Raw genomic sequence first — 14,851 nt, 5'->3', positions numbered from 1 at the left:
GGTTGCTCATGGCAGAGCCCCCCATGCAGTTTCGGACGGTGGGGGGCAGTGAGGAAGGCCCCTCTGCACCAGGTGAGTGGGGCTTTTTTTTAAAGTACTGGGAGCTGGGGCAGCCGTGGGGGAGCAGGCGGGGCTGGGGAGGCTGGGGGAGCAGGCAGGGGATGGGGCCTGGCAGGGGTCCCCCATGGCCCCTTCCTCCAGCCCCTCGCCCCCACCCCTACTTAACAGCTTGGAGTCTGGCTGCAGCTCCCTGATGCAGCCACTGGGGACTGCCCAAATAATCAAAGCTCTCTAAATCTTTTCTGAAGATTTGGAGAGCTTTGAATCAATTCAGACCTTTTAATTGGTCCCCTGATTTGATTCAGATTCAGAGATTCGGCCACCGAATCAGGCTGAATCTCCTCTAAATTGAATCACCACCTGAAGCTTTGCACAGCCCTACAGCAAAGGTTGCAACACCTCTTTCTGAAGCTCTACTGTGTAGGCTATCAGTAATCTTATATTCTTCAGCAGGGCTATTCACAGTGGCCACAGTTATGTAGCTGCATATAGTTTCTCAGAATTGACAGCTAAAACAGAAGTAGTGTTCAGCTTTGAGTGAAAGAAGAGTATAGGGAAATTAGCTTGGGCAACTTAGATTTTTGATAAATCAATGTAATTGAACATAGACACAAGACAATTTCAAATGACAGTATGTTGTAAATATTGGAGGCTGAATTAACTGAGGTAGACCATTCCTTTTAATCTGAATCTCGGTACTACCTCTTTAAATAGGTCTTATCATATCTGTTTTAACCCACTCTGGGCACATCTTTCTGGCATACCAAAAAGCAAAATAAAGGTTAAATAGCTTTAATGACTTTGCAACTGCAGTGCTTTTTTCAGTTGAGGGATCTGTTTGCAAAAAACACTCATGCCGAGGTGGAATGCCACTGATATAAATGGCAGACAAGGTTCTTTGGGTAGATGTGATATCTTTTATTAGACCAACTAAATAATTGGAAAAAATGTTCTTTGCAAACTTTCAGACACAAACACCCTATGCCTGAAGAAGCCTCCCTATGCCTGAAGAAGGGTTTTTCCAACTATTTAGCTGATCTAATAAAAGATATCACATCTACCCAAAGAACCTTGTCTGCCTATGTCCTTACACCAACATGGCTACAACCAACAACCCTACTGATATAAATGAGTTTTCCTTAGTAGATCCCTTTGCAGGAATAGAGTCCATGGGTTCTGTTGAAATTAACTACGTTCAATGACATTTTCTGTTTCTGCTCAGTTAATACAATCTATTAAATTCCCAGATGAACAACACATAGAATTTCACCAGGTTATTATACTCAGCTAGTTTTTTTTTTCTTGAATACACAAAGCACATTGTTACACTCATCTGGAAGAGAAATACTTCTGTGATGTTAGTTCCTTTACTGTTTATGCTGAAGTATAGAACTTCAATGAGAATTATAAGGCTTTACTCAGGTTACCAATTCCTGATACAAATGAAAAACAATTGCTTTTCTCTGAAAAGTTGGCATTTCTTTAAAGAAAATAGGCTACAACTACTAGGGCTGTGCAAAGCTTTGGTCCTTGATTCGATTCGGCAGAAACTCGGCCTAATTCGGTGTCCGAATCGCTGAACCGGAATCAAATCAGAGGACCCTTTAATCTCTCTGAATCGAATTGGAACCCTCCAAATCAATTCAGAGAAATTCAGAAAAATTTGGAGATCTGGATATAGACACAGCTTTAAATGTTTTTTCTATATACCTCTAGGTAGCAGGTGGCTTGTGAATGCTGAGATGCTGAGGTGCATGGAGTGTCCCACAGGAGTGCAGTGGTTTCCCAGCGCTCTTGGCAGCAGACCTGGAAGCAGACCAGAACCAATTCCAGTCCACTTCCAGGTCCACTGGGGAGTGTGCCGGCCCCCAGCCCCGCATCCCCTTAGCTCAGCAACTGGTGCCTCCTGGGTCTGGGGGGACATCTGGAGTCCCCCCATGGATGATTGCTGGGCCAGGGGGCCTTGGAGGGGTTGCCCCTCTGTGCTCCCTGGCGGACCCAGAAGTTCCAGTCCACTTCCATGTTCACCGCCGAGCACATGCAAGGCCCCCCTGCACTCCTGTGGAACACTCCATCTGCCTCAGCATTGCAGCATTCAAAATCCATGCTGGTACCTCGAGGTACATAGAAAAAACATTTACAGCTGTGTGTATTTTGAATCACTGATTCTCTGAATCAGCATCAAATTTTCAGATTTGGATTTGGCCAAATTGAATCAGGGACAGTGATCCAAATCAATGAATCGAGTCGCTGTCCCTGATTTGGGCTGAATCCAAATCCGAGTCAAATAGGGCTGGCTTCACACACCCCTGACAACTACTACTATGAAGTCACAATTCTGTGATTTCAAGAATTCACTTCTGTATTATGTATTATAACTGTTGTGACTTATGAATCACAAAATTGTATGGTAGGTTAAGGGAAGTATGACAAAGAAGCAAGACCATAGGAACTGCCATGAAAATCAGACTGACGGCCTGGTATTTTGTGTCTGTTTCTTCTGACATACCAGACACTTGAGAGGAAGAAGGAAAAGCTTTACTGGATATTCATAGAATAACCTATGCAGTAAAGAAGGGGATTTTTTTTATTCACTATTATCTGGCTTGTATTCTGCTACGTAAGGATTTATATCATTTCTACATGTAAATTGCTTTTATCTACCCAATGTAACTGTAGATATTTTAATGTATATAAATGTCTCATTCTATTGAACTAGAGACTTCAATACTATTTAGTGCAAATGAGTTCCACAGATTAATTATACCTTCTGAAAAAAAATGCCTCATTGATTCTAATTATGTTGCTTTTCAATTTCATTGACTATTCTCTTGCTTGTATATTATAAGAAGGGTAAAAAACAGGAGTGCCTGTGGTAGGCCCGCGGTCGAGTAGAACTGTAGTGCCCTCTTGTAACCATTCAAGTTCTGCCTCCTCTGGTCATTTGGGCCTGTCCCCCTCACCCACTTGCTATGCTTTGATGTTGTTCGGAAGGAAAATTGGGAGGCTGTCCACAGACCCAAGAAAACCCAGTTTATTATCAAGTTACTTTCTATTGGTGTCCTCAGACACTAGGTGCCTTAAGGGCTCCAACCTCCTCTACAGCCAGGCCCACACCTCACAGGTGTTACCAGTTGTTAACATAGTGGAGCTATTTGTCTCATTCACTGCTTTGCCCTTCATGTCTCAGAGCCTGTATAGCAGCCTCAGCTGTCCTGGCCTTTCCTCTTTTCATGGAGCTGGGTTCTCTTTCCTTAGGCCCACTGTCTCTGGGCCCAGCCCTCTAGGCCTTCACCAGCCTGGCTTGTGTATGGTCCTGGCAGGGCCCATGCCCTTGTGCTCTTCTTATTACTAATATTCCTGCCTTTAGCAGGGTTCAGTGCTTGGTTTGCTTCTCTGGGCACCCCACTCGTGGCCTCCTCTTCACCTCTTTTGTAGTCACACCCAGTCCTCCAGGTTTAATGATAATATAAAAGCAGACTATCACCTTAACCAAAACCTCCCTGTTCTAATATCATGAAAGAAAAAGGTAAGTTATCTCTTAAGAAAACCATTCTGTCCCTGGGTAAGCAGCATAAAGAAAGACAAGCTACTACTTTAAACAAACTCCCCTTCACTCTGGGTAAATGCCAGAGCCGTCTGCCTCTGCATTCTCACACTTTGTCCAAGGTGTCCCTGCTTCTGCACCATCCCTTGAGTGGCTACTCTTTCCCTTCAGAGAGCTCAACTCCCAACCAATGCAGCCTATGCCTCCAAGGCATTCCCCTTTATCTATACCCAGGGTACCACCTTATCTGAAACTGGTGAGCCACAGGCTCAGACAAGCTTTTGCCCTCAGGGTTAATGATTCTCTCAGTCTTCCCTTCTGCTGCTTAGGTCTGTTGCCCACAGTCCTTATCTTGGCTACCCATTTGCTTACATAGCAGGCTAGAGAGCAATGTTTCACCATTTTTAGTAACAGGAGCATCTGGTTCCTTGCTACAGTGCCTAATACATTTTCTTTATGCCATTCATTTTTCTGTAAACAAACTAGCAAACAACATTTGATTTTTAATACCTTGGTCCCTGACCTCAGAATCCCGACTTGGCCAGTGATCTCTCTGCTGCCTCTGGAATTCCCCCTCAGATAACCTGGTGGCCTACCTGCCAGGCCAGACTGCTTATGACCCAACCTTATGTATATAATGCATTTATGATGCACATATAAATACTATGTAAAAAGGACTGATGACCAAGGCAAAGAATGTGGTTGCCAAGTTGTCTTGCTTTGAAGCAGCTCTTCAGCCAAAGTTATGTGGAAGATTGTAAATATCTTCAGACATATCCATCCCCTGTCTGCATCCCCTTATATCATGCCTCTTGAATAGAAAGAAGTAGATCCACTTAGATCTTGTGATTTTGAAGAATTTGTCCAGGCTCATGTACACTTACACATAATATCTGTTTACATGTGCAGTGAAACACAATCTTATCTCTTACTTCTACTTTCTCACTTGTCTCCAAAGGACCTGCAAGATCATGGCAAAAACAGTACTGAATACATTTCTGTGGTTTTTGTGCCTGGCAGGACTTACCATAAGATAGGATAAACACCCACACAAAGCCTGTGGGAATCAGACTAATACTATTTCTGTCTCTTTTTCTACTATTACCTCCAAAGAATGGAACTGGAATCCAAAATCAGGAGAAGAGCAAAGCGAGCACTAAAGTGATTATCCTCACCCATTTCTGTAGCTCCTTTGAGATATGATAATGAACCTAATGTGCATGTTTAAAAAAGAATTTTTCCTTTAGCATAAATTAAATGTTTTCAACTAGATGGCAGCTGCTTAATCAGAAACATTCTATCAGATTATCATGTGGTAGATGGATATCAGCCAAAAGCAGATTATTTTAGTACTGATTATACAACATGCTAGAGTCAGGTAGATGCATCAATAGGTATACCACATACATTTGGAAATGCTGTCTGCATTCTAAAAGTGCCCATAATAAGGAATTTCCAGTGAAAACCATCTTTAAAAATAGTTGTCAATACTCTCTTTATACTTTCAGTCAGGAAGAAACTTTAGCACATGCGCAAGTAATCCTAATACAAGTCAGTGGACAACATGGCAGCTTAAAGTTAGGTACTAATCATGTACCTTTCTCAGTTGGAGTTGCATATATATATTATTAATGAAACTCAATGCATACAATTTCTATACCTGAGACTCCATAAATACTATAAATATATGTTTATGTATCATCTTGTTTTTCATTTTTCTCTCATCCTGCTCACATGCTTATAATTTAGAAATCCATTATACCAACTATATTCAATTCCTGAGTAAAAAATAAAATAGTCCAACACTTACAGCCAATCAACATGACACAAATGGAAAAGATTTTCTCTGAGTTGGTGTTAGGAGACACATTTCCAAATCCGACGCTTGTCAGACTGCTGAAGGTAAAATAAAGTGCTGTAACATATTTGTCCTTGATGGATGGTCCAGAGCCTGCATCACTCTTATTGTATCGTTTTCCAAGTTGTACCCCTAGAGAATCCAACCAGCCGATTTTATGAATCAAGTAAGGCCTTTCTACGTTTCCAATGGCATACCAAATGCAAGCAAGCCAGTGTGCAATTAGCGCAAATATGCACATAAGGAGCATCAGGACTGCAGCACCATATTCTGAATATCTGTCCAACTTCCGTGCAACCCTTACCAAACGTAGCAATCTAGCTGTCTTCAGAAGACCAATTAATGTTGTTGTCTGTGAAAATAAGACATTTAGAAATTAAATTGATTTTCATTGCTCACATATATGCTCTGATATGGTAAAATGAAGTTGACCCAAAGTCTGTCTTCCATTTACTACAAACAAAAACTTAAAAGTAGAGTAACTAATTTTAATTTAACATTGATTTAATCTTTTTCTAACATCTTTATAATGGTTATTTTAATATACTCTAAGGAAATGGACTGTATGATATATTTGTTATTTTTAACCATTATCTTTATCTGTGGTTTAGAACCTCTCACATCTGAACTTTGTACCTAATCTGGATTCCTACCTCGGAAGGGAAAACATTGAAGTGATATATTTCCCCAGTGATGTAAATTTATCAGTCTGCAGATTTCATAAATACAGATATATCTTGAAGTATGTGATTCTTCTGGCCAGGTTACTAATCATAAATACCTGCAATGTTTTAATAGTGCTTGCATCGCTATTTGACTTTGAGATCTTATAATTCCAAATTAGAGACACTTGCTAAGGTTTGTTGCATATATTCTTCAGAGAACATAGCAAAAATGGTCCCCAAAATGAAGTAAATTTGAGACGAACATTGTTCTGAAACATGCTGTTTCTGTTTCCAGAGACCCAAAGGCATCTCTCAGTATGGGATGATGTCCCACAACTTTGGAAAGAGGTAAATGCGATTCAAAGAAACAGCAGAAGAGAGGTATTTTTTTGGATAATCATCAGATCTAGTGACAAATTCCTGCTGCTCCGTCCAGCAGGTTCTCTTCCACTTCACCTTTTACCCTCTTGAGGGCTGAGCTCAGAATAGACTATTAGCCTAGGCAATAGACAATAGCAGGAGCATACCCTGTATTCATCGTAGCACAGGAACAGTAAACGTGGCACCTGAACTCAAGTATAGCCCTGAAGGTATGAATAGCCTCTTACTCTACAATTATGGAATATTTTATAGCTGACACTTGCCAGTTCTCAATTACTGACTCATTTTGCATGCCATTTGCTTATGCCCTGTAAAAACAAATATTATCAAGAAAATGATAAATAACAAAGATATGATTTTTACCACACAGAAAGTCTGAATATGTATAAAACATAGTAAACATTAAAACAATATTTTTAGCGTGTGTATATATAATATATAATATTTAACAACTACAGTAAGGATTCTCAGCTTTATAGAAGGTTCTGATGGGAATACTCTGCATATTAAATTTCCCTTTCACTAAAGTACTAAACTAGCTTTTATATATTTTAGTAAACCTCTGGATATTTTACATGTTTCTGAGTGAGTTACAAATAATATGGATAGCCTTTGGACCGAAAAAAAAAAGCTGACAGTGTCACATTTGTCAAAGGAGGATGTGGTGCATTTAAAACAAAATTTGCCTCTCCCATATTAAAGCATCCCATTGTGATAATTGAGTAATAACAGCTAATTAAGCCAATTCTATGTGACAGAGGGTGATGCCAAAAAATTAAGAAGCTGGCAGCTGAATCGAAGTCCATTATGGGTTTAACAAATAAGAACAAATGGTCTCATGGCATTGCCATATTTCTTCTCGTCTTATTCTTGGGTTACATAAATATGTGTAAATATTGTACAGGCCTGTCATTACAGGTCTGTCATTCAGAAACTATAACATAAAAGGACACTTTACTAGGAAGTAATGGTGCAATAAACAGAAAGAGCAAAACTAATATATGAACACCTGTGTTTTCTGATTAAGGGAACTGGAAGGAAGATGGCACACTAGATTATAGCCATATTAGAAAAGACTAATTTCTGGGTGAATGCTTCATTGCAGGGCTTGGACAGGCAGCTGGATGGTTTAGTTGATCCCTAAGGTCCCTTCCGACCCTCTGATTGTATGATCATGACGGATTAGGCTCAACTATGAGGGATTTTAAAATTCAATATTGTCAAGGCTCCAAATTGTGCAGAGAGTTTGCAGATGCTTTTGACCACTAAATAATGGGATTATTTGTTATGTAAAGTCAAGAACATTGTAAGTATTTGTGGAGCTGGGGTTAATTGTACTGGAACAATTGTCACTGGCCAATTTGGGATTCTGAGTCCTGTCATCTTATGCACATAAACAACGTGAGGCAAAGTATCATTTTTTCAGTGGGATTGGTTATGGGCTTGGTCATGGCTTTCCTCATGTAGGGGGCAGCATAATTGTACTGTCACAGGAGTAAACCAGAATGTAGATTGCTACTCTAAGAACCCCAGGACATTTTTTAGGTTTCCCCATTTGTCAAAGGAGGAAGCAGTTGATGCCAGGTCCCTTCCACAGGGGAGTACTGCATCCAGTTTTGGGCACCACACTTCAAGAGGGATGCGGAGAATCTTGACAGGGTTCAGAGGAGGGCCACTCATATGGTCAGAGGCCTGCAGGTAAGGCCCTATGAGGAGAGACTGAGGGACCTAGATCTCTTCAGCCTTCTGAAGATAAGTCTGAGAGGTGATCTTGTCACTGCCTATAAATTCATCAGAGGAGGACAGCAGGGAACAGGAGATACTCTATTTACTAGGGCACCCTGTGGCAGGGCACTGGTGGTGCCTGCCACTTTAAGGTCTGAGCCAAACAGCCAGCAGGTGCTTGATTATGGCAGCCATTTTAGAACTCTGGCTGCCTATATAAAGAGAGCAGTTTGCTACTGGCAGGACAGGTAGAGATGTTGCCTGGCTGTAAGGCTATATGCAACATCCTTGAGGTAAGGGCAGAAGCTTAAGGGGATGGTTTGGAGGCTCCTGGGAATGACCTAAAATTGCACCCTGCTAGGAGTGGGTGTCCTGGTGCAGCTCCCAGTGGCACAGGAGCCCCCAAGAAATACCAGGCCAGTTGCCACCCTGGTGAAAGGTGGGTTGGGGCACCTTAACCCCTACCCCCTACAATACTGTGGATACAAGGGGGCCAGGCACAGCTATGGCCACCTGAGCCCAAGGAGGGTGTAAGAACCAGATGAGGCTAGGCATGGCTACAGCACCTGATCCTCTACTGGGGAGGGAAGCCCTGTGGTGCCAGTGAGGGGGGTGGAGATGAGGAGCCCCAGTGAGGGGGAAACCAGAGGGCTGGAAGCCCAGTCTGTGTGTGTGAGTGGATGGAGTTTCCTTGGGAGGGGCCAGGGCAAGCCTGGACCCAGCTGGGTAATTGGGTGGCCACTACCCGGGTGAGGGTCATGGGGGAGGCCCAGAAGACGGTATATATGCTACCCAAAGTGTGCACTAGGTAAAGCCTATGGCTGAAGGGGCCCAATCCAAGAGGGATCAAGGCAGTACAAGTTTTTGATGCATGAAAGAGACCCTGTGAGAGGCCCTAGTGAGAGGAGGGCAGTATGAATGTGCGTATGTCTGAGCACCAGCCATTGTTAAGTTTCAGCAACTCCAGGAGAAAGGATTACTGTGGGGGGGTGGGACTTAGGGCTCTGGGGGTTCTGTGAGGGTTGGGAAATGTGTAGTAACCAGTACAGATTGCCCCCCCACTCCTGGAATTTATCAAAATGGAAATGGCATTGTGTTTTGCACAGTGAAGAGGAGGTGAGAATTGGTGATACACCTGTGTTTGGACCACAGCAATTGTGTATGAGCCAATGGCCCAGTTAAGGCTTGATGGGCACAGTGACTGGGTAAGTTACAATGAATGGTAGTTAAAGGTTAATTCATGTATGCAAAGCAGTGAGTGGAAACCCAGTTCATCTTCCCCATCCCCAGACTGCCCTACCTATCAATGGTAACTTGCAGCCTGCTCTCTGTATGTTCCATGTGCACTGGGGTACTTCAGTGCATTTTGGGGAGGGGGGCACCTCCCCTGTAGCCTATAGATATTGTTTACTTCTGGCTGAATTCTGCACACCATTACCTAGGGGTGGGCTCAACAGAGCTTTCATCTGTATGACTGTGGTCCAACCTCTTGGGACAGCTTTCTGGGGCACCAACACACAAAAATCATACAATCCCAGTATGAGCAGGGGGGTGTCTGAGGAGATAAAGGGACATGTAAAGCAGCATGGGGCTGTGGTTTATTCTACAAGTCTATCCTCCCTGTTGGTGGAATAAAGGCACTGTTGGTATGCCCCATGGCAGTCCCATACACTCCTGTGTGGGGAACAAGTGTGGATGGGTTCAGCACCAGGAAACACTGTCATCCATGGATCATGGCACAGAAGTCACCTCTATCACTCCAGGGATAATTTTAAGTGACAGTGAATGTTGTCATCTTTTGGGACTCCAGTTCCCCATCATAGCTCAGGGCCATGATGGCAGTAGGCTCAGAGCATTCAGGGTGGCCACAAGCTGGGGCATCATTCCTCAGGGGACAGCTTTCAGAGGAGCTTGTAGAGTCCTCTGTACACCAAGCCAGCACCACTGACAGCTGCCTACAGACAATGACAGGACCAATTGGAGGAGCTGCTAAGAAGTCCTCAGCAGACTTTTGCAACTCAGGTCTGCCAGTTCCTGGAACTGGCACAGGGACTGGTGAGGTGCTCAGAGGGGGTCCAGGAATCAGTCCTCCAGACCCCTTGCATCCCTCTAGTTCATCACAGAGTTGTGCCAATTCTTTCTGAACAGAGTGGCTAATCACTGTGGAAAAGTACATTCATGCCATGATGGCAAGGCTACAGCCGCCACTAACCACTTACTCTCTTGAGTAAAGGCAATGGTGGTAGCCTTATCCCAGCTTGGACTACCAGGGAGACTGTTTGTCTGCCATATATCCTCCCCAACAACTGCCACCAGGTAGTTAGTAGGAGCAAAGGAAAGTTGGCTAGGCATGTTGTGTACATGCCTCTCCATAGTCCAGCCATCTTGGTTGGCTAGAACCCTGAATCTCCTGTACACCAAGCAGAGAGTAGAGGTCTATGGGGCAGGTCCACTGAACACCATGGCAAGAGGTTGCCTTTCCCTTCCCTTCCCTGGGGTGACAAGAAATTCCACCACCTTCCTAGGTGCCTATACCCTAGCAGCAGAGGGGCAGCACCATAAAAAGGTATCTGAACTTTGATGGTGAGACATGAGGATAGGATGGACCTCAGCACTATTTGTCGCAACCCAGCTCCCCAGCAGTGTGAAGTTGGACCCACCCATGGATATGTTAATAGAGCAGTCCTGGAATCATAGAATCATCATAGAAAGTTAGGGTTAGAAGGGACCTCAGGAGGTCATCTAGTCCTAACCCCTGCACAAAGCAGGGCTATCCTATCCTGGTGGTCCTTGATTGACCCCTTATGATTTATGTAACCTGAGGTGCAGTGAGAGGGCACAGAATGGTTATAAAGTCCCATCAATGGCTCTATGCAATTCAGGAAGCCCATCTTTTTTAATCCAGCAATGACCTCCTGTGGGTCCCCATGCTGGATGAACTGAGGCCCCAGATCCTTAAATATGGCATTGAATACTTTGTACAAGGCTGTTGTCACCATTGTCTGCCCTATGCTGAACTGGCTGGTGATGGAATGGAGGCTGCTGGTTTTCTCCAACTTCATGGCCCTTAAAGTAGAGCCTCTTCAGGATCAGGAGCTTGCACCATCAAAGCATGGAGTACCTGTGGATTAGAGTGGCCAGGGCAAGGACTTGATTAGTTCCACTACTCATTATCTCTAGGATAAGATCCAATCCAATCTGGCAAACTAGTGAAAGAAGGTTTGGAGATCTTGTGCCATGTCAAGAAGAGATTGGAATTTGCTTCTTCATTGAAATGGTTGTCTGATTGGCATTGTGCCCAGCTGTTTTTGCCCAGTCAGAAACTGGGAAAAGTAATTCCAGCACAGCATGCTAGTATACCTGCTCACCAGCCTTCTGCTGTGGGGGCATTAGGGGACATAGTAAATGTTATTGTGTGCCTGCTCACAATACATTCAAATGTTAATACTGCATACCATTTCACAGATTTAACACATACTAAGTGTCCTGTGTGACATGGCCCTAATATGCCAAGCATAGCCTTGATACTTTAGGTTCACTTGTTAAATTGATTAGATGGCCCTTTAACACTAGCTACTCTGGAATTTTCTTGCTATGATCAAAATGATGGATGAGAATCAAGAAAGAATGTAAATAGAAGATATGTTTCAAAGCTTCAAATAGTCATATATAGCTATAGCACCAACTTTCTTCTCTGATAAAAATACATAAAGGACATGACATTTTTAGAAAACCAAGATGGGAAGGAAAAACTAATGGGTATTACAAAGGGATGAAAAGAAACAACAGGAGAAATATACTTACTAAAAATATCACAGTCATTATAAAAAGGCAGTCATAGTAAGACCCATCACCGTATTTAGTGCATCTATATCCTGAGATGTTTCTTAAATATCCCATAATTTAATCTCCATTAAATTCAGAACTTTACTTTGATGCACATATTTGAAACAGGCTGTTTCAAGAGTTTCATCCCCACAATTGTAAATATGCTATGGTGCAGGCAAGTATTTCTAATTCTGAAAATTGTTCACAGAGCTAAAAGAAACTAAAACCCCACACATATCCAGTGTTGCTGTTTACACTGGGTTTGCAGTAACTAGTTTGCTTATAACTACAAAAAATAGGTTTAACATGAATAATGGTCCAAATCCGTTACCAAATATCCAAATGTCGGATTGTAAAATCTCAGTATGAACTCACAGGCCATTTCTTATGGTTTTGTCCAGAATTAGGGCTAATATGAGCTCAAACACTAATTGTAGGGATAAACTTTGGTCAGGGTATAATTAGTTCAATACTTCTATTGAGAATCTTGAGAGAGATTTTCTAAACTTTCGTTTGTAATTTGAAACCTCCCCCTCCCCCCCCCATCCTCCTAATCTTATTAGTTTAGAATTATTTCATTGTCTGGGTGCTGGATGTTCAGTATAACTTACACAACCCTTGCCCATTAGTTATGACTTTTCCTGAACTCTGATCACTCTCTCTCCCTCTCAATATTGAGGTTAGTTTAGATCCTCAATTTCTGGAGCCATGATGTTGAACTGATTTATGACTGAAGGTTGTTTGGTTGGAGGACAATTGATAGTGGAATGACAAGAAACAGGAAAAGCCATTAGTCTTCCTGATTACAGAGGCATCATTTGGAAGGTAATACTGGTTTCAGTTGATTGGAAGAGTGAGCCGGGATTAGCTAATTAATTGTCTGTACAAATGATACTCTGAGCTAAGAGCCATTTATGACTCAAGTCTTTTTAAGTGATGGCCCATATCCTCAAAATTGCTCTGGCTGTTTTACTTACTCTATAACATTATTATTAATGTATACATCTCTATCATGTCATCTTTTATTTGCCTCTTTTTAAAACTAAATAACCATTGATTTATATGTAATAGCTCAAATTGGTTTTTATATGTGCATTTCCTCTAATTTACCTACTCTACTTTAGTCCCCATGCCACTATATTTCCTGGTTTCTCTGGTTTCTGTCATACATCTATTTATGATAGACTAGTCTAAATATTTTTCACCCTCACATTTTGGAAGCTTCCTGTTCTCCCATTTTAAATCAAGAATTAACAGAACTAATTTAAATCCTTGAAATCTACTATTAGCCCCTTTTATAGTTTTTTCATTTAATTTATAAGCTATGGCAGAACTGTGTGACCAGTCAGTTTACTCAAAAGTCTCTTCTGAGGAGTCCTAAGCACTGAAAATCTTTCTGTTGGATCAGTAATGAATCAAAATTAGTTATTCTCCAACTGTGGTCCATGGACCACTTGTGGTTGGTTCAAGGATTATCATTTGAGCAAATGGTGCTGGAGTTCATCCTTGGTTCCAGATGATAAGTTTAATTCAAGGAAGCCAAAATATATGAAAAACTTTCCTGATATTTCTCATACATGTGAATAATTGGTATGGTTCCCACTTTAGTGTTTGGTCTTTTATGTGTGGGGAGAAGATGGATCCCTTGAACTGCAAATATAATTGAGGATTATCCATTTGAATAGGTATGGACAATGATATATGGAATGGTCTGGAAATTGCTGCAACCATAATTTGGAAATTGAGTGCTAAAGTATATATATAATTTTTATTGCTGATTGTGGTTTTCATTGTAATGTTTTGACAAAAGCTGTTAATAAACTACTAGTACTAGTGGGTACAGCTACATGTGAAATTAAGGCAATGCAGTAAACTCTGGAGCAGTTCGCAACTGAGTCAACTGCTTCCAGGCAGAGCATCTACTCATGCACCTGGGACAGCAGCAATTTGAGCTGGGGTGGAGCAAGCCCCCAGCTGGCCCTGTTCACCATCTACATGTATATTTTACCACAGTAAAGTACTTCACTGTAAGAAGTACAATCCCAAACAGTACTATCCTACAGCACTGTTAATTAGTTCACTGTGATGTTAATTAGTCAACTCCACAGTAAAGCACATGTGCAGATGCACCCCGTGTGACTTTGCATGATGTTATCCTTTCTGGTGGTATGTGGAGCTTGGTCTTACCCTGGCCAAAAGGAAGACAGTAGAGTCTGCCTATTTGACTTGTGGAGTGGGAATCAGAACCCTCTGCCTGCCTTTTTCACTGAGCACACTGATTCTTCTCAGAGCTCATCAAACCATAATATAAATATATTATTTAGCAGGGTGAGTCAAGTCATGTTAGTGCTGAGGCAGCTGCAACAACCCTCATGAGTTTACCCAAAGAATCCCCACAACTAAAGTGACCTGGTGGTATCCAATCCATGTCCTCTCCAGGTACAGATAGATGGCTGTTAGCTTCCAGGGAGCTCATTCACCCTCTGACAGGTCTTGTTCTTAGTCCTGCTGGGTGTCCATACACCATCCTGACCCAAGCTAGCTCAAGTGGGGTTGCCAGTTTAGTTTCTGACAACCTGATCATGGAATCGGCTGTACTGGTTTACAGGGCACCAGATGGTAGACCAAGAGAGGCCTGGCCTGACAGTTTTAGCAGGGTGAGGTAAGAGTTAATTAATTCAAAGTTTAGAGTAGAACAAATGTCCTGTGTTTTCATTGATTCACATCTTCATTGTTAGTCATCCTTTTTTCCTTACTTTTTGTTACTAATTGACGATGGCCCTTTCA

At 42.2% G+C, this 14,851-nt stretch overlaps 1 protein-coding gene across 1 annotated transcript in view; it reads right to left on the bottom strand.

The window, feature by feature from the left end:
- KCNH7 (potassium voltage-gated channel subfamily H member 7) overlaps positions 1 to 14,851 on the bottom strand; it is a 384,158-nt gene that overhangs the window by 68,758 nt on the left and 300,549 nt on the right. The window contains exon 8 of the mRNA XM_019554564.1: positions 5,418 to 5,817. Coding sequence (XP_019410109.1) covers positions 5,418 to 5,817 — 400 coding nt within the window. The remainder of the gene's footprint in view (positions 1 to 5,417; positions 5,818 to 14,851) is intronic.

Source organism: Crocodylus porosus, unplaced genomic scaffold, assembly GCF_001723895.1.
Source record: "Crocodylus porosus isolate Cpor-Errol unplaced genomic scaffold, CroPor_comp1, whole genome shotgun sequence".
NCBI lineage: Eukaryota > Metazoa > Chordata > Crocodylia > Crocodylidae > Crocodylus > Crocodylus porosus.
Note: the sequence above shows the minus strand (reverse complement) of the source record. Positions and strands in the feature narration are given on the sequence as shown.